This window comes from Anopheles maculipalpis, chromosome 3RL (assembly GCF_943734695.1).
Source record: "Anopheles maculipalpis chromosome 3RL, idAnoMacuDA_375_x, whole genome shotgun sequence".
Taxonomy (NCBI): domain Eukaryota; kingdom Metazoa; phylum Arthropoda; class Insecta; order Diptera; family Culicidae; genus Anopheles; species Anopheles maculipalpis.
This window is the reverse complement of record NC_064872.1, coordinates 70,456,743-70,472,927: the sequence shown is the minus strand read 5'-3', so window position 1 is coordinate 70,472,927 and position 16,185 is coordinate 70,456,743. Positions and strand designations below refer to the sequence as shown.

General features: G+C 44.1%; 1 protein-coding gene across 1 annotated transcript in view; it reads left to right on the top strand.

Moving 5' to 3' along the window:
• LOC126561669 (AF4/FMR2 family member lilli-like) overlaps positions 1-16,185 on the top strand; it is a 145,902-nt gene extending 129,717 nt beyond the window's left edge. The window contains exons 11-15 of the mRNA XM_050217958.1: positions 7,680-7,743; positions 13,145-13,192; positions 15,772-15,926; positions 16,000-16,066; positions 16,134-16,185. Of these exons, the coding sequence (XP_050073915.1) occupies positions 7,680-7,743; positions 13,145-13,192; positions 15,772-15,926; positions 16,000-16,066; positions 16,134-16,178 (379 nt within the window). The 3' untranslated portion in view covers positions 16,179-16,185. The remainder of the gene's footprint in view (positions 1-7,679; positions 7,744-13,144; positions 13,193-15,771; positions 15,927-15,999; positions 16,067-16,133) is intronic.

Sequence of the window (16,185 nt, the reverse complement as noted above, 5' to 3'; positions counted from 1 at the left end):
GTGTGGTCCCCGTGCACGGTGTGCGAGAAGGAAAGGTCATCAGTTTATGCCGGATCGTTAGCTAAATGAAACTCGATAAACATCCACTTGTGCAAGCAAAATCCAATGCGGAGTGGTGCTAGCAAGGGAGCAAAAAATCCACTTAAAAGTCTCTGCCCCATCACCAGCAAGCGAGCACCGGCGAGCAGTAACAGCAAACGCAAAAAAGTAGAGGACAAAATTAAAAACACAAACTTCTTCCATTGCTTTCACATTATTTGCTCACCATTTGATGGTGCGGTATTGCTGCTGATAAAACGTGGAAAATACTAGTTTAAAAAAAACTCCTTCCGAACGCTTTGGTTTTGTGATCTCGTCGCGGCAAACCGGACAAGTGTGTACGGAGTGTGTTTCACTTGTTTTATTGTTTAATTTTTTTTTTTCGCCCAGCAATGCTTAATTATATTCGCGCAGAAGGAGGGGCATATAATTTGTACACTCGGACACGGAATTATCTCCGAACGCGAGACGAGGAAAAAAACAACAAGTCTTTTCACCACCAAGAACCACAAACGAGATCATACACACACATATTTCGTTCAGTCGAGAAGAACCAAATTTGTAAACGTGCCAAAAAATTAAACATCGTAAAATTTCGTGGTCAACTCAGCGCCACAATCCTTTCCCGGTGGTGCGCTGATCCCGGCCGGCAGAAAAGTTTGCTTACAAAACACGGGATCAGGAAAATTAATCTAACTCTACCCCTGGCTTACGGGGACGGGGAAAAAAATAGAATTGAAAATTAGTGGCTTCACAAGAGGGGAAACACATAAAAACTACGACCCATTCCAAGCCGGGGAACGGACTATCCATGGCGAAAGCGCATGGGACAGGATCGTTACGGAAGGATCGCGCGACGCGATCAAATTAATATTTATATACGTGTTGCAATGCTAAATGTTTAATTTTCGTTTCCGCTCGAATTGCTTTCCCATCCAACCGTAGCACGTGCACGGTCACGCCCGGATAAGCACGAACGATGTGTACGCTTATGTTTCAAACAGCAACAGACTACAGCTAGAGAGAGAGAAAAAACCGGTGGTTGCAAATGTAAAAGTTCAATTCACCACCATCAACCCAACCGTCTCATCCATGCAGTCCCAAACGGTCCTGTTTTGTGTGGGGTAGCTCGTAAATAAATAGAAAGCTGGAAAAGCAGGAACAGAAACTTAACAACAGTTCAAAGCACATAAAATCCTAGCCACATGTACATGTACAAACTACACACAAGGAAGGATTGGGGCTTTTTTTGGTTTTGTTTTTGCTTGCCCAGTTTTTTCCTCCCCCCTGAATGTATTGGGAAAGCCCGGTAACGAAACGATAATCACAAACAAATCGACCTCTCTCAGAAGACGCGTTGGAATGCTGGGTCAGTCAGTTCATTTTTTTTTCGTGTATGGGTGTTGTGTTGTTTGATAACATTTCACGTCGAGTTCGAGGCATTGTTTTCGTGTGCACATGGTTATGCAGTACCGTTTCGGCTGTAGCAATTATTATTTTGCTGCCTTTCTTTTGTCCTTCCAATTTCCATGGGCGCACCATAGGCCATGAAATTCGGGAAAAAGAGATAATCACCGTGTAAACGCTCGTTATTTACCAGAATAGAGGGTTTTTTTTTGTACAGCTTTGTCAACTTCAAGGCAATGTGAAAATGTGCCAAACAAAATATGAAACGCAACTCAACCATTTTGCAGGGTTGGGTGGTTGGTCAGTATATCGGAAACCTGCAAAAGACGCATAGAAGACACCCAAAAAAAAAACGTGGACCGAGCTGGAACTTTTGCCTTTGAAGAAAGCTGCTTCCGGGACATACAAAAAAATCATGATGGAAAAGTGTACATAAATCCCTTTTCTCTTTCCTTTTACCATCCATTTTGCTTTCCCGCGGAAAATGGTGTTGGAAACCATGTTTGAAACTAGTTCAACTGTAAACATTTGTTCTTTCCTTAGTTCAATCAAACGGTTTTGTTTGCTCGCGTCCCTATTTCCCACATGCAATGCATACAATTTTTTTAAAAAATTCGCGAATAATCTAACCAAAACCACGTACACACTCACACATCCAAAATGAAACTAAAAAACCATAAACAGTTTTAAAATGCATCCAAACATCAGCAAAAAAAACCAACGAGGCGTAACAACAGGCAAATAGCCGTTTTTAGGAAATAAAATGGGGTTTTTTGATAAACCACATTTACCAGTTCTTTGATATGATGCTCGACTGTGTGATGTAGTGGTGTTTTGCCTCTCTTTTGACCACTGCCAACAAGCAGCAACCGAAATTGGTTAGTATTGTGTCGAGCTTGTGGAAGTGGTTTCGCTTGGCTAGTTACGCCGGAAAACCTCGACTTCGTCTGCCGCCCCCCAGCAAACACAAAGCAAACGCACCCCACGCTCCACGCTTTTCGATCCCAAAATGACGGCAGCAAAACAAAGCCGAAAAAGTACGAAACCAAAGAAGGAACGAGAAAGCTCCGCTGCGGAGAATACACAACCACTGGCCTAACACCGAACACAACAAGACTCATGAAGTGGAAACTTTCTTTATTTCCCACAGCAACACCACCAACACAGAACATGCTCCAAAAATAGTTCCACCTTGGTGTGCTGCTTCCCGGGGTTTGTGCTTTTGCTGTACACAGTACGTACAGTCCCAGAACGTATCCAAATAATGTTGTGGCCTTGCACAGCAGCAAGCTTCATGAGCTACAGAACTGTCTGAAGGACTGTGGCGAATTCAAACTGATCTCTCGCACTCTCGAATGGTCAAGTCTTCCGCTAGCCCATTTTCTGCAAGCCTCAGCAGGAGGTATCAGACACACACAAACGCGCGCGCGCGCGCAGTTTGTCTGGGAAGAGGGTGACAGATTTTGGGAAAAAGATTGTCCGAGATGTGCATTTGAAAATCGGGAACGAACCCATTCATTCTTGTGCTTTTTCCGGTCTGCTTGCAAGTAACTCACTTTTGCGCCATTTTTCACCTACCGGACCGTGTATCCGGTGTGTTTGTGTGTGTTTGTGTGGCCCAAATGCGAATCGAAGCACATGAATGCATCTTTGCTTTTTGAAAAAGGGAAGCTGAATGGAAAATGCGTTTTGCACAGCAGGCAACCGATAGCATGCTGTGTCCGGAGTTACTGGACAAATTCTTGATACGGTTTAGAGTGAATCGAATAAGGTGATTTTGAGATGGGAATTTCCAAAACTACTATTCAACTTCCTTCCAACAAGGCGCTTTGTTTCGTCTTTCTAAACATTCTCAAGTGAATTAAAACGATCTGTTCGTGTGTGTGCCTGTGCATGTCCTATAGAGCTCAAGAACAACCTTTGCTTTTGCCAATGAAATTACCATTCTAATGATAGCAAACACCGAAGTTCTTTACAAAAAAGGAGGAAAAGGAAAAAAATATACTCTCCCTCACTCACTACCAATGAGATTTGAATGTGCAAATTTTGTTTTCAACTTTCTGCAAACTTTTTGGCTTCATTCTGTGCTGGCTCGACATTTTTTTACAACTTCATCCGACGCTGTAAGAGACGCTAGCGAAAGTTACTTACCCACCCGCTGGCGGCAACTATTTGACCCCGTGTGCCTTTTGCATTTCGTACCAGAAACATGAATCGCATTATAATCATTCCACCATAAATAACCTCACTCTGCTGGCCGGAGCGCGTTCCAAATGGCATGGTAATTTTTATCTCCCAAAGGGAAGCAAATGAGACTGTGTAGGTACTGCGAATGTGTTCCAGCTATTGGAGGAAATGGACGTCTGTAATGCATTTTCTTCTACTAGGGTCTATGATGACTTTTGGATCGGGGCAGTTCTTTGTGCCAGTGGCGCTATTCTTCACACAGCAGGACCAGGATAGAAATCCCATCTGAAACGTTTCCCCGTAGTGAGGACTTTGTTTTATTTAAATAATGAATTTTTATTTAAATTTTTGGGCAATTTTGCTTTAAACCAAATATCCAAATAATTGATGAATATCCCAACTGGACGAATATGGATAAAAAGCTCAGCTTTAAAGCTTCTCGTCTAAGGATGAGTAATGGTAGATCTTCCGTACCTTCCACAACCTTTTGAAATGCTACGATTAATGGCAGAATCAGAGCAGACCACCATTCGCGACCAACCGTCTGCGTTTAACCGTTACCAAGTGTTTGAAGAGTACAGCGTGCTCTCAACTTCTGTATCAAGCTAAACAAAAAAAAATCACACAGATATAAAGCATCATATCCCGAAGGGAAAGGAAATGCAGAAACATCCCCAGTTCCCGGGCGGGAAACTTCCCCCACGCTCCCATCAAGAAAACCACCACGCACCAACTCTTCCTCGTCGGATTTTCATTTGCATCCATCCTTCTTTTTTCCCCTGACAAAGAAAAAGCTTTTCAATTCGGCCATAGCTAAGTGAAATGAGATGAGCTTCATCCGCCTGCCCTCGGTTGGGTTGGGGCGATGGCATTAACTTGCCTTGCGTCATTTCCCTACCAATCCTCTCCATCCATATACACGGTGCTCTCATCTTCATTTTGTCCCCTCCTGGTCACCTTCAATGCCTCTCCGACCTCCCCAGTTTCCCGATGGCAAATGTATCGACATCATTTTTCAAGAGTCATAAAAATACATTAGACGCGATAACGATCATTAGCTTTTGGTCGTGCATGGTCTGCTTTCGGCAATGGGAAAGATTTAAATAAGCTGACGCAGCTCTCCCGAACCTCCTTTGCAGCGCCGGCATCACCTTCCGCTTTGGGTGATTATACATTCCCGTAGGTCACAACGCTACTATCCGCCTGGTCCGCCATACGGTGATGATTGGAGCAGACGCATCCTCTACAGCACCAGTCCAATATTGCTTACCGGTGCGCTATTGGGATGATGATTTCGTTTCCTTTTTTTTTTTTTCTTAGTTACGATTACGATACGGCGGCAAACTTTTACCATAAATTGTTTCCCTGCTCTTCAGCACACTCGAGATGGATTTTTCTCGACCGCTGCGCTGCTGCTCGCCGAGAAATGCCAAATAATGCATCTAAGCAGATCATTATCGGCTTTATTATCGTGCACTGATTGGCAATTGGAAAATGGGGAAAAGATTGACAATATTTTATGCGAATGGGCGGGCGAAAGTTTTCTGCTTCCCTCGGCTCCTCGTGGTCGATGGTTTGGAAGCATCACTTTCGATGGGTGTACCTGTCTGCCGTATACACACTGGTTGCCTGGTAATATCCATTCTTGTATTGGCGACGGCAAACACATCGAACGCAGAAAACTGAACGGAAACGGAAATATGATCTCGTAAAAATTGATTCCCATCCATTCGGAGAATCGGAATCCTACAGAAAACGCAAACCACCACAACACTCCCAGTGTCGGTGTTTGTGTGTGGTTGAAGAGGCTCCTCGAACTCTGGTTGACTCTGGTCGCAGGCTTTCGCGTACCGGTGCTCACAGGGTACTTTTTTTTTCCTTTCCGAGTACTGCAATAAGCAAGAGATGTATCTTCTCGATTGAAATGAACACCTCGCTTAGTTTGTTGGTAGAAAACCCGAGGAACATTCACATTTATGAAAAGCCGCAATACACACTTGCAGGATGGTGGTTTTTTTTTATTTGCTCTCTATCCAATCAATCCATCCATCCTGGGGTTCCAACTCCGCTGATGGAAGTAGCTAATATCGATAACGGTGATTGCTGGGTGAGCTTCAATCTTTCGAGTGGAGTTAGAAAGTGATCAGAGAATCGCATGAAAATGGATGGAGTTTTCCTGGACCCTCCGAGCGTCATTTGAGATATGGGGGAGGATTACTGATGGGAAGAGAAAAATAGACCTTTTACCCAACCCCGAAACCCACAAGTGAAAAATGATTGGAAAACGGACAAGTTAACCTCAAGGAAATTCTATACCTGTTTTGCTATTTATACGATGGCAGCTCGAGCCAAGCACTAGATCGTAGGGTCAGTTCGATTACTGATTAGATAACGAAGGGATATCTTGGTGTTTTGAAGTTTTGATTTCCTGCCTTTTATTTTTTTTTTTTTTTTTGAATCGAACCCCCCAACTAGAGAGTTTTCTTAGAAATTCGTTTCACATCCAGAGTATCGATTATTCGTCGGTCGTTAGATAACAGATTTGAAGACTGCTTCAAAGAGTACCTCCCATTAGTTACTTCATATTTCCACATGAACCACACATGAACCGGCCACCATTTCATCTCGATTCCATTTGCAAATTCTTCAAATTGTCGTTAAAAGCTTTACTGCTTTAATTAATTTATTCCACAAAACTGTACAGCAACCATTCGATTGGAGAAAAAATAGGAAACTCTCAACCTTTAACTAACCGCGCACAGCATTCGAAGAGCCGTAGACACACCGGCAAAGAAGGAAGCAAGTAATCATAAATTCAATTAAATTTTCACCAATCTCCCACCGTGTAGCTGTGTATGTTGGGTTGTGAAAAATCCATATTCTACCAACCGATTCCCAAAGACACACAAGTAAATAGGAAGCAAAAACCACACACATCCCCCTCTCGTCGGTTGAAAAATGAAAACAGACAAACAACCTTCTTGGTCAAGTGGGTGGCCGGTTCCGTTCCTCGGTGTATCGCTTCACTAACTGGCTGCCCGAAATAATGTTCGGTAGGATATTTTCACTTTACACTCACTTCATGAGATATGCGGCTTTCGGCAAGCTCTTTTAGACACACGTACACTTGTCCAATTCTACCTTTTTGATTCGACTGAGTGCCAGCAGTGTGGCCCGGCCCCAACGAAATGGTTGGTGTCTTTCCGCAGGCAAAATCCCTCTAACAACGAACGGATCAATAAATCATTTTCACACACAGTCACTTCCTGTGTTTCCACCAAAACGTGCCCTAAAACGCGGTCGTGCAGGGAAAACCCCGTTCGTTAACGATAAATTCCAAAACAAATCCACCCAAACTAGCAGCGGCATGCTGTGCTCCACTCTCTTCGACGCACGTTTATAGCGGGCTGGTCAAACTTTCCCGTACGACATGTGTGCGTACGTCTGCCACGGGTCCGTTTTTCCAGTTCAGCGTAGCTGAAGCTAACAAAACGCAACGAAACGTGTACAAACACACAGCGCAAGCGAATTCTCGAGTGGTCGCAGTGGAAAATCAAATATTCTTCCCCAATTTCATCTCACTGCTCTTCACCTTTTTTTCCCGACCCACGGGTTTTGGTGGTAAGTGTACGATGTGTTTGCCTACAGGAAGAACACGAACATGCGTACACACACAACCAACCCCCCCTCCCACCCCCCTCCGGGGTGGCTTTCTTCGTGACTAATGGAAATGGTGTTGATCGATGCCGATGCGAGATCGGATTGGGAGGAAAACCCGCTCACCAGCACCACTACAGTCAGGGAGAGGGAGGTCGGATCGGGGGAAAAGAGGTGAAGTCAGTTGAAGAATGGGGAAGCGTGCATCGGGATGCCTCTAAATAATCAATAAACCTCAACTAATCGAAATCCTTTTTCTCTCTTTCAACTATCCGCCGACCGTATGGTACAATGATGATGACCACGATGGTGATGATGATGGCGATCGTATTGTAACAAAATGGATTCCCACGCATTGCCTCGCACCTCCTCCTCCTCCTGGTGTGCAGTGTTTATTTCGACCCGTATCTGGCAGCGGCAGCAGCAACAGCCGATCCCAACTATCGCCTACAGGTAAGTGCCGCCTAACGATAAGCGCTCTCGCCCATAACCGTGGATTAAAGTGTGCCTAATCAGAGGTGTAGTAGAGTGAGGAGTAAGGTGAGAATTAGGCGAAGACATCGGTTGATCCTTCATGGGGAAAGCTTCTATCTCTCTCCACATGTACCTTCATTAGCTAATCTTTATTTGAACGAACGAAAATGAAGTGTTCAAAGTGGATCAAACCGTGGGTCCTCTTATCATCATCAACAGTTCCTCGTGCTGTTGGACTATTAAATTACATCGTAGTTTAGCGCACACCTTTATAATCGAACCGGTAACAGGTGTCCAGCGGCAGCTCGTACATCTTCATCAGTTGTGTGATCGTTATTTAGTTATATGCTTCCGAATATTGATGGGAAAACTATTCGATTTTCGGGCGGCCATAAAGCAATCATCGGGCTATTTACTCTTCTACCAACATGCGGATTTTTTTTCCCTCCTTTTCTACACCCATGACATAGCTGCTTGGCCATCAATCCTGTCATTTGTACACGTCTCACTCGGTCGCCCATTTTTTGCTATTTTTTTTTTTTCTGCGATGCATCATAACTTGAAAAAACGCATCCTCCTCACACTACTCAGAAGTGCAGTCAGGCGGTAGTAACATCAATCAATTTTCGATTTGTCCACCGCCGCCGCCAGCACAAAATAGCTGCTAGCGTTGTGTGTTCCGAACTCGAAAAAAAAACACACACACACAGCGAGATGTTATTCATGTCGAGTGAAAAATTGCGATGGAAAACTACTAGCATCATTTTGGTAACACACGATAGCCGACCTGAGTGTAGCGATGCACTCCCACAGACACACAGGTTGTTCGTCACGTTTCGGTGTATAATATTCCGGTATCCTTTCCGTCCTTCGCGGGTGCCTTTTTTTTTGTCCATTGCCTTTCCACTGTGGCGCACAGTATGTGAAGAGGAGAGGGCAAAATGGAGGATACCGTTTCGGAACCACTTGGCCCGTTTGTGCTTGTGCTGCGGGGTTATTTATTTGATACTTTTTGTCATACGACACGGAAACATAACCCTGTCTCGCAGGTGATCGTTTCAAAAGGTTTGGTGGGATGTGGGAAAGAGGTTGATTTGTTGCTATGCCACTCATCAGTGCGTCTAGTTTTTTTTTTTTTTTGTCTGGTTTGATGCTCTTCGCAACCGCACGATTGCAATCAATCCCAATTGAAAAAGCAAGAAGCATGCTGCTGCTCCTGCTGCCATGTGACAGGGACTCAAAAATGTGATTTTTTACGTGACGCTTATGGTTTAACAGAATTCCTGTATGTGTTGAAGGTAGCATGTGTGTGTGTGTGTGTGTGTGTGTGTGTGTGTGTGTGTGTGTGTGTGTGTGTTTTGTATTTTTGCATTGTAAATGATCGAGCTGTATCAGCATGTTTTGGGTTTTTTCCCGCCTCTTTATCTTCCATCGTTATTTACAAACCACCAGGCGTCTCCATCGGTCCTCGATCCTCGGATTTATTTGACAGTGAAATACGGTGGTTTTATTGGGTGCTTTTGAGTGTCATATTTTTTTTATTTACACACACATACACACACACACACACTCGCACACTCTCTAACAACGTTTGGGGGTGGCAAGGTTGTGAAATATAAATGCCACCTGTCAACGTTGAAATGACTTTTCCAACTAAATTTTCGCTCCATTTGCAATTTTAACGGCAAAAGCTGCACCATTCATAAAGGCAAATCTGCGTCGGCAGAACCCCGGTACGTGTTCCACCCAATCCTAGCGAAAGTGTTTCGTGATAGCAATTAGATTATGGGGACATTTTGTTACCTTTATTTTTTATGGTTTTGCCTCTTTTGCCTAACCGTTAGCAGGTTTTATAATTTGTTTAGCGTGTACAGTACCGTGTACTTATGTTTTGCATTTTTGTACACAAACACACACACATAAAATAGACCACAAAATCGAGTTCTTGGAAATGAAAATGGCAAAGAGAAAACATAAAACCCACACAACATAACGCATTACAGATTAATCTAAATGGCGGAGAGCAAAGTACAAATTTCCTCCGCCACGCTAATAGGGCTAATAGCAAAAATAAAGTAAAAAAACAAAACACAAGTTGATGAATCGATTTCCTCCAGTGCGATAAATTATTACTGCAAGCGATAAAAATGGAAAATTCCGATCGAGATGTTGTATTTGCTTTTATGATTGATCGATTTCCTTTTTCCGAGCGCTTTTACAAAAACATCTCCAACGAAACACATCCCCAGCAGTGGCTCGAAGTGGCGATGAAATTATTCATCAATCAATGATGAACAAAACGCTTTCCGGACGGGCAATTGTACGCGGTTGATGGAAAAATGGTTGTTTCCTTGTTTCCCTTATTTATAAACCGACGGTCGAACGGTTTCCTTCGCCGAAACGTCTTAATGGGAAATGAAAAGAAAATTTGTCTTCACCGTTAATAATTTCTGACGCTCACCATCGTAATTGGGTTGGCCTGATTGTCTGCTTATTATCGCCCAGTAAGAAAGAACGAGAGAGCGTACTGTCCCGATGGATGGAACTGATCGATGAAATGTCTCGTCAAAAGATCAAAACCAACTAAAACTAGCCCCTCTCCTGCTATTGTGAGCGTCGGCGACTTCACACACACACACGCACACAACCCAACTCGCACACAAAAACTCGTCCCAAAATAAAGCCCAAAAGCTCATCGAACGAACACGGAGGGGGGTGCGGGTCTCCGTCGGTATCGCACAACATTTCCCGGACGTTGGCAAAATCCATTTCATCTTCCATTAGCTTCCAAACCGTAATTCGATTCGGGATTCAAATTCCATTCCATTTGCGAACCTTCCGGAGAGGTAGAACGAGGTTGGAAGAAGCGTAGCTGTGGGATATAACTGGTCCGGAAGGGGGAGAAGAAATTTGATCAGGTTGCGTCGACCGATAACGCATCGATGCGTCCGGGTATGCCCGTGTTTTTGTCCAAAGTGCAAGTGAAGCACAGAACCTCGGGTGGAACATTCTCGCATGAGCACACATGATGTGATGCTGGCGCACTTCAGCGCCCTTCAACTGCCCGCGTTCACCCGCGATTCTTCGCTTTGTTTGGGGTGAATTTATGTATGTGTGTTTGTGGGTCCTTTTGCCAAAAGCTCCCCCCGATCGTCAACGGTGTACATTCCGGAAGGACCCAGGAGTAGTGGTCTGAGATAATCTACGCAATGTCGCAAATGTGTTCCACACACACACACGCACACATACAAGGAAATGGAACAATCAGCCTCACATGAAATGCAATCAAATTTGGAATCAATTTCAATTCCAAAACCACACTAACCACCTTCCCAAACCTGTAGCGAACAGAACGGAGAAGATCGGTCTCCATTGTTCCGGCGTTGCGGTAGTGATTGTGTCTTCGTTCGTCCTACGGTCGCCATTGGTCGCCTTTTGTTTCTACAAACACGCCGACACCGCATATGGGTGTGTGTGTGTGTGTGTGTGTATGTGGCGGTGTTTTCCGTGAGCACAGTCCTGTGGACCCAGGTGGATAGAAGGAATCCGTACTACAATGAGCAACTAATGCCACCGTAACGTCACTTTCGCACAGTGCGGCGTGGGAAAACACCCAAAAGCTTTGCCCTAAATATGCAACAGGATGCTTGAATTTTATCTCGTGCCCGAATCGTTTGAAAATGATCCGACAGATACACCGCACGGACGCACGGCTTTTGACTGTGAGCCATGACAGAGTCCCTCTCTCCACCCGATGAAACTATTATTGGACCACCTACTAGGGACAATGAAAACAAATTCATCCACTCTACGCATTGTGCGCCCCGGAAAATCGGGAAACAGAACGTTTTGGTAACAGCACAACACATTCCTAGAGACGTGTTGGAACTCTTGCGCAAAAACCTCATCCACCAAACCATCAAAGCCTTGTCGCGAATTCTCGGCTTTCGCTTTGCGAGCGGTTTTATGAGATTTTTGTTCCACCACACGTGGCAGAGAAGACACACACAGCCGAACTATCGACGGAGGGGGTGCGTTAAATCGCGATGTACGACCGAGCCCCGCAGCCTTATCCAAACCCTAGTGGTGTTGGTCGCGAGGCTAGTCGTGTCGCTGGTTCTACCGTTCCTTTGCGATCATGTCAGGGTGACACAAATTTGGTAAATCACGGGCATCGTTTTACCGTCGATTAGAAGCAATTTCTCGGTTCCCGGGGATAACGATCGAACGGTAATGGGTGGGGATCCTGTGCGCACACACCACCGGAGTGTTGTTGGGTGCTTCACGCGCTCCCGGTACTAAGGGAAACGGACACAAAATGAATGTATGTCAATCGCACGATGCCGCGCTACATGGCGAGATTTTACGGATCGGATCTCTGCTTTCCATCCGAGCAGATATTATGGGATGGGTTTTTACGCTCCGGTGGCTTCTAGGCTGGTGGAATACAATTAACCCTCGGTGCCACGGACATGTGCGCTGGAAGCTTCGTATTAGAAAATTAATGCACGTGCGAAAGGGGCGGGATGGGAGGGCATAATTGAAAATGTCAATACGTCTAGCTGGGGTCGAATCAATCAACGGGACATGTATTTGAAATTATCAATTTGTTAGGAAGGGTTAAGAAGACTTCCCTTGTCGGGAAACGTTAAACCAAGCAAATACGAAAGTCCTTTTTTGTTTTGCTACGTAAAATATATTTGCCGTACTGGGATAGCCTGAACAATGGTGAAGGATAAATTGCACCGTCATCGATTTCAAGCTTTTTATCGTGAAAAGGGTCATTCGATTTTTTTGTTTTTCGATAAGCAACGATAATAAATTACCCTTCATAATGTAACCAACAAAGAATACATTATTGTTTTCATTGTTTGTCTTTTTTGTTTTGCTCGGTTTTGTTTTGCCAGGCTTTAATAAAAGCTCATGAATTAAACAACCGCACGAGAAGGCGCCATTTGCGAATAAAAGCTTTTGGGGGAAAATAAAAATGGGCGCACATGTAAAGTACAATCTCGCTCTCCGTCCCTCTGTCCTTTTCTGCTTTAAAAAAATTAAATTAATTTCAAAAAAAAGGTCAAAGGAGGAAAGGTCGAGCTCTAGTGGGAAAGTAATAACAATGCATTTCCTCTTCCAGGTACGAACCCCAAAACGAGCATACAGCAAGCACATGTTTAAACGATAAATATTAATAACCTAAAGCTGTTGTGCGACCCTGTTTTTTTGAAACCATTACTTAATACGTCATTCTCTCTCTCTCTCTTTCTCTCTTTCTCTCGTTCCATCTGCGCAATTTTTGTTCCGTATTTTTTATGTTTTTCCCTTATGTTTAATGTTATTATGTTATGCGCGACAAAAACGAAAAAAAACCAAACACATATAGGCTGCTAAACCGGTGACGGAGGTTCAAGCACAACCTACCATTTTGAACGTAAGTACAACCATTTCATTTATTTCCAATCTTTATTGCGAATATTTGATAGCTGTATATAGTGTTGGTATATTTTTTCCTCTACCTAGTGAAGAAAACTCGAAGAAACATTGACACATTTTTTCTTGTTCAAAGTGTCTTTGCTCGATTAGGACGGCTCGGTCAAATCGTTTAATCGAATGATAACACATCATTATGCTGCCTCGTGCTTAGAGTTAAGCCTAATTCCTTTTCCTTTGCCACTTGCTCCCAACGCTCTTACCTCCAGCTTTTCCTCCTCCTAGTCACTCCTTTTCCTTATCAATTTCCTAATTGCCCAGACCCGGATTCGTAGACTGCTCATTAACTCAAGCGCGCTGGGGGCCAATTACACGATACCGAACCATCTAATCGGTAGGTGTTGTGTCTGCTCCCCGTATCGATTGATGGTTTGTGTGGTTTGCTCGGTACGGTCACCGTTTTTCCTACACAAATATTGCCAAACTCAGCGAAACTTTATCAATCGATCCGATTTCGTCGAGCACGATCGATCGAGAAGGAGAGCGGTTTCGGGAGAGCAATCGGCAACTGTTTTGGAGATTGTCCAACTTGTAGACAGGCGAGTGTGTGTACAACCGGTACAACATCGCTAACCGAGTGGAAAGAGCGTTTCACAGAAAAGCTCCATGCCCTATAACCTGCCGACATAGACTGTGAGAGTCTCCAATCGAACCGTAAGGGAAAGCGCGCGTTTTAATGAATTAATAAATTAGCATTATTTATTACCGTTCAATTCACTCAAACAAAACACGCACCACCGCACAGCGCTTTTATTCGCGGCCGGTTTGTCTCCTTTCGCTAGCTCTCCAAGATTTCTAATTAAGCGAAACAGATGAAGCAATAATTTTTCCACCCTAAATCGCTTCCCCCACATCTCGAGGCGATCGATAGAAGAGGAAGAATTTTCCGAAAAGGGGTTTTAATTTTCCGCCCGTACGAAGACGCTTCATGATGCCTTTAAGAAATGAAGAAATATCCTCGTAATTTACTCTGCTCTCATACCTGTGTCACCTTGTTCCCTGTGTTGCTCGTGCCCCTTGGTTGGACAAGAAAGAAGAGATAAATCGTTTCTCCACGCTGGCTGTATCCATCTATTGCGCCCTGTTATCGGATGGGATTCCGGTAGACATTTGTTAGCTAATAACATTCATTAGTTGTTCGGCCACGTGGAGAGGCGCAGGAGACACAATTCCTTAGACAAAAGTGTGTATGTGTATTATGCAAGGCACGTACTCTGGATGTCTGGTGATAATCCGGGAAAAGAACGATATATGTAATGTGTTGGTGTGTGTGTGTGTGTGTGTGTGTGTGCGTAAAAATTATAGCTTTTCTCACTCACAAAGATACAACGCAGATAACGACAGATACACACGATGAGGAAACGTGTTCAATCTCACAAAATAACATGCATTTTATCAAGCTACGAAACAAGCTTGATTCCAATGGAAGCGAACCGAGCCAGAAAAAATGATTCCTTATGGGTATAATTTACTTCATATTAATGCTAATCCGGAATAGAAAAAAGAAAACATATTAGCATACTTCATTTTTGCTCAAATTATTTCCAAATTATGCGATTACGACCTAGGGGAAGTATTATCATAATCGACGATAAAAGGCAAATTAGATCCAATCTAAGCTTCATCTCACATAATTTGCATGACTCGGTGTTAAGATCACGTGAAGGTACAGCCTCTCGGAGTGTCAAATTTTCTTTCCCTGTTTTATTGTGCAAACCTGGCCCGCAATTGAAGCGTAGAAACACGTGTGCACACACACATACTTCGAATCCAGCGCCAATGTAACTCATCATACAAACACACCCATATGGTCGTACTGTGTGCTGTACCTTTTAGGGCTCCCATCAACCAGAGCAAATCATTCCCTAATCGTGTAAAAGGGTCGACCAAACGAATCGGGCGGAATAGAGCTCTTTCGTTGCATACACACATCCACATCAGCATCATCATCATCGTCATCATGGTTCCGATCTTTGAAGGAAACCCGATCCCGAATGTGCGCGCCTAACCAACTGTAAGAATCCACCTCGGATGAAGTAATTTAATTTGCACATTTTATCCGCCCTCGGCTTCCGGAGTTTTGCTCTTTTTCCTCTCGTTCTCGTGTTATGTGCCCGTTGCGAAAAGATGAGTTTAGTGCCCCTCCGTACGGGGTGGCGATAATCGATGACTAACTTTTGCAACATTCTCCAACAAGACTCTTCCGCCAAGATACACCGCACACGATAAAGTGTGGTGAAGTTGGGATTTCATTAATGTGAATAGAACCTGGAAATGTTGCTCGGTATATAATGCGAGGCTAGGATAAGCTGCAGTAGCGAAGAGTGAATTGAGTTTTGAATTTTTGATGGAGAATACTTTGATTATCGGAAAATGAAGACGCGCGCGTGTGTGTTTGATTACATCTAAAAGATTGATTTTACTGTTTCGTACCAGCATTAAACTTTAATCTGGTGTAGTTGAAGCTTTCATCCGTTCTTTCTTTCTTTTCTCCCCTATCCCCTATACTCATCGCAACAGGCTGCAGCTCCACTGTTAAAGACGCCACTGTCGCAGGCACAGGCACAAGCACAGGCATACTCGGCAAGCTATACGGCCGCAGCTGCAAGGGCTGCATATGGAGCAGCAGCTGCTGCAGCTCAACCAACCGTTGCCGGCTACACGACAGTCGCTGGGTAAGTAATAGTTACGCCGATCCTAGAAGCATCCACAGAGAGATTAATACTGTTTCTCCCCTTCAAAAAACAGATACGGACGTGCGGAGTATCCCGATCCATATCTAGGACACGGTATCGGACCCGTACACGGCTATGGGGTAAGTTTAACGCGAAGGTAGCAATTGAAGCCAGACATCTTACATTATGCCGCTCTTTTCTTTTCAGGCAACTATGTACCGAGGAGGATACAACCGCTTTGCACCGTACTAAGCAGTGT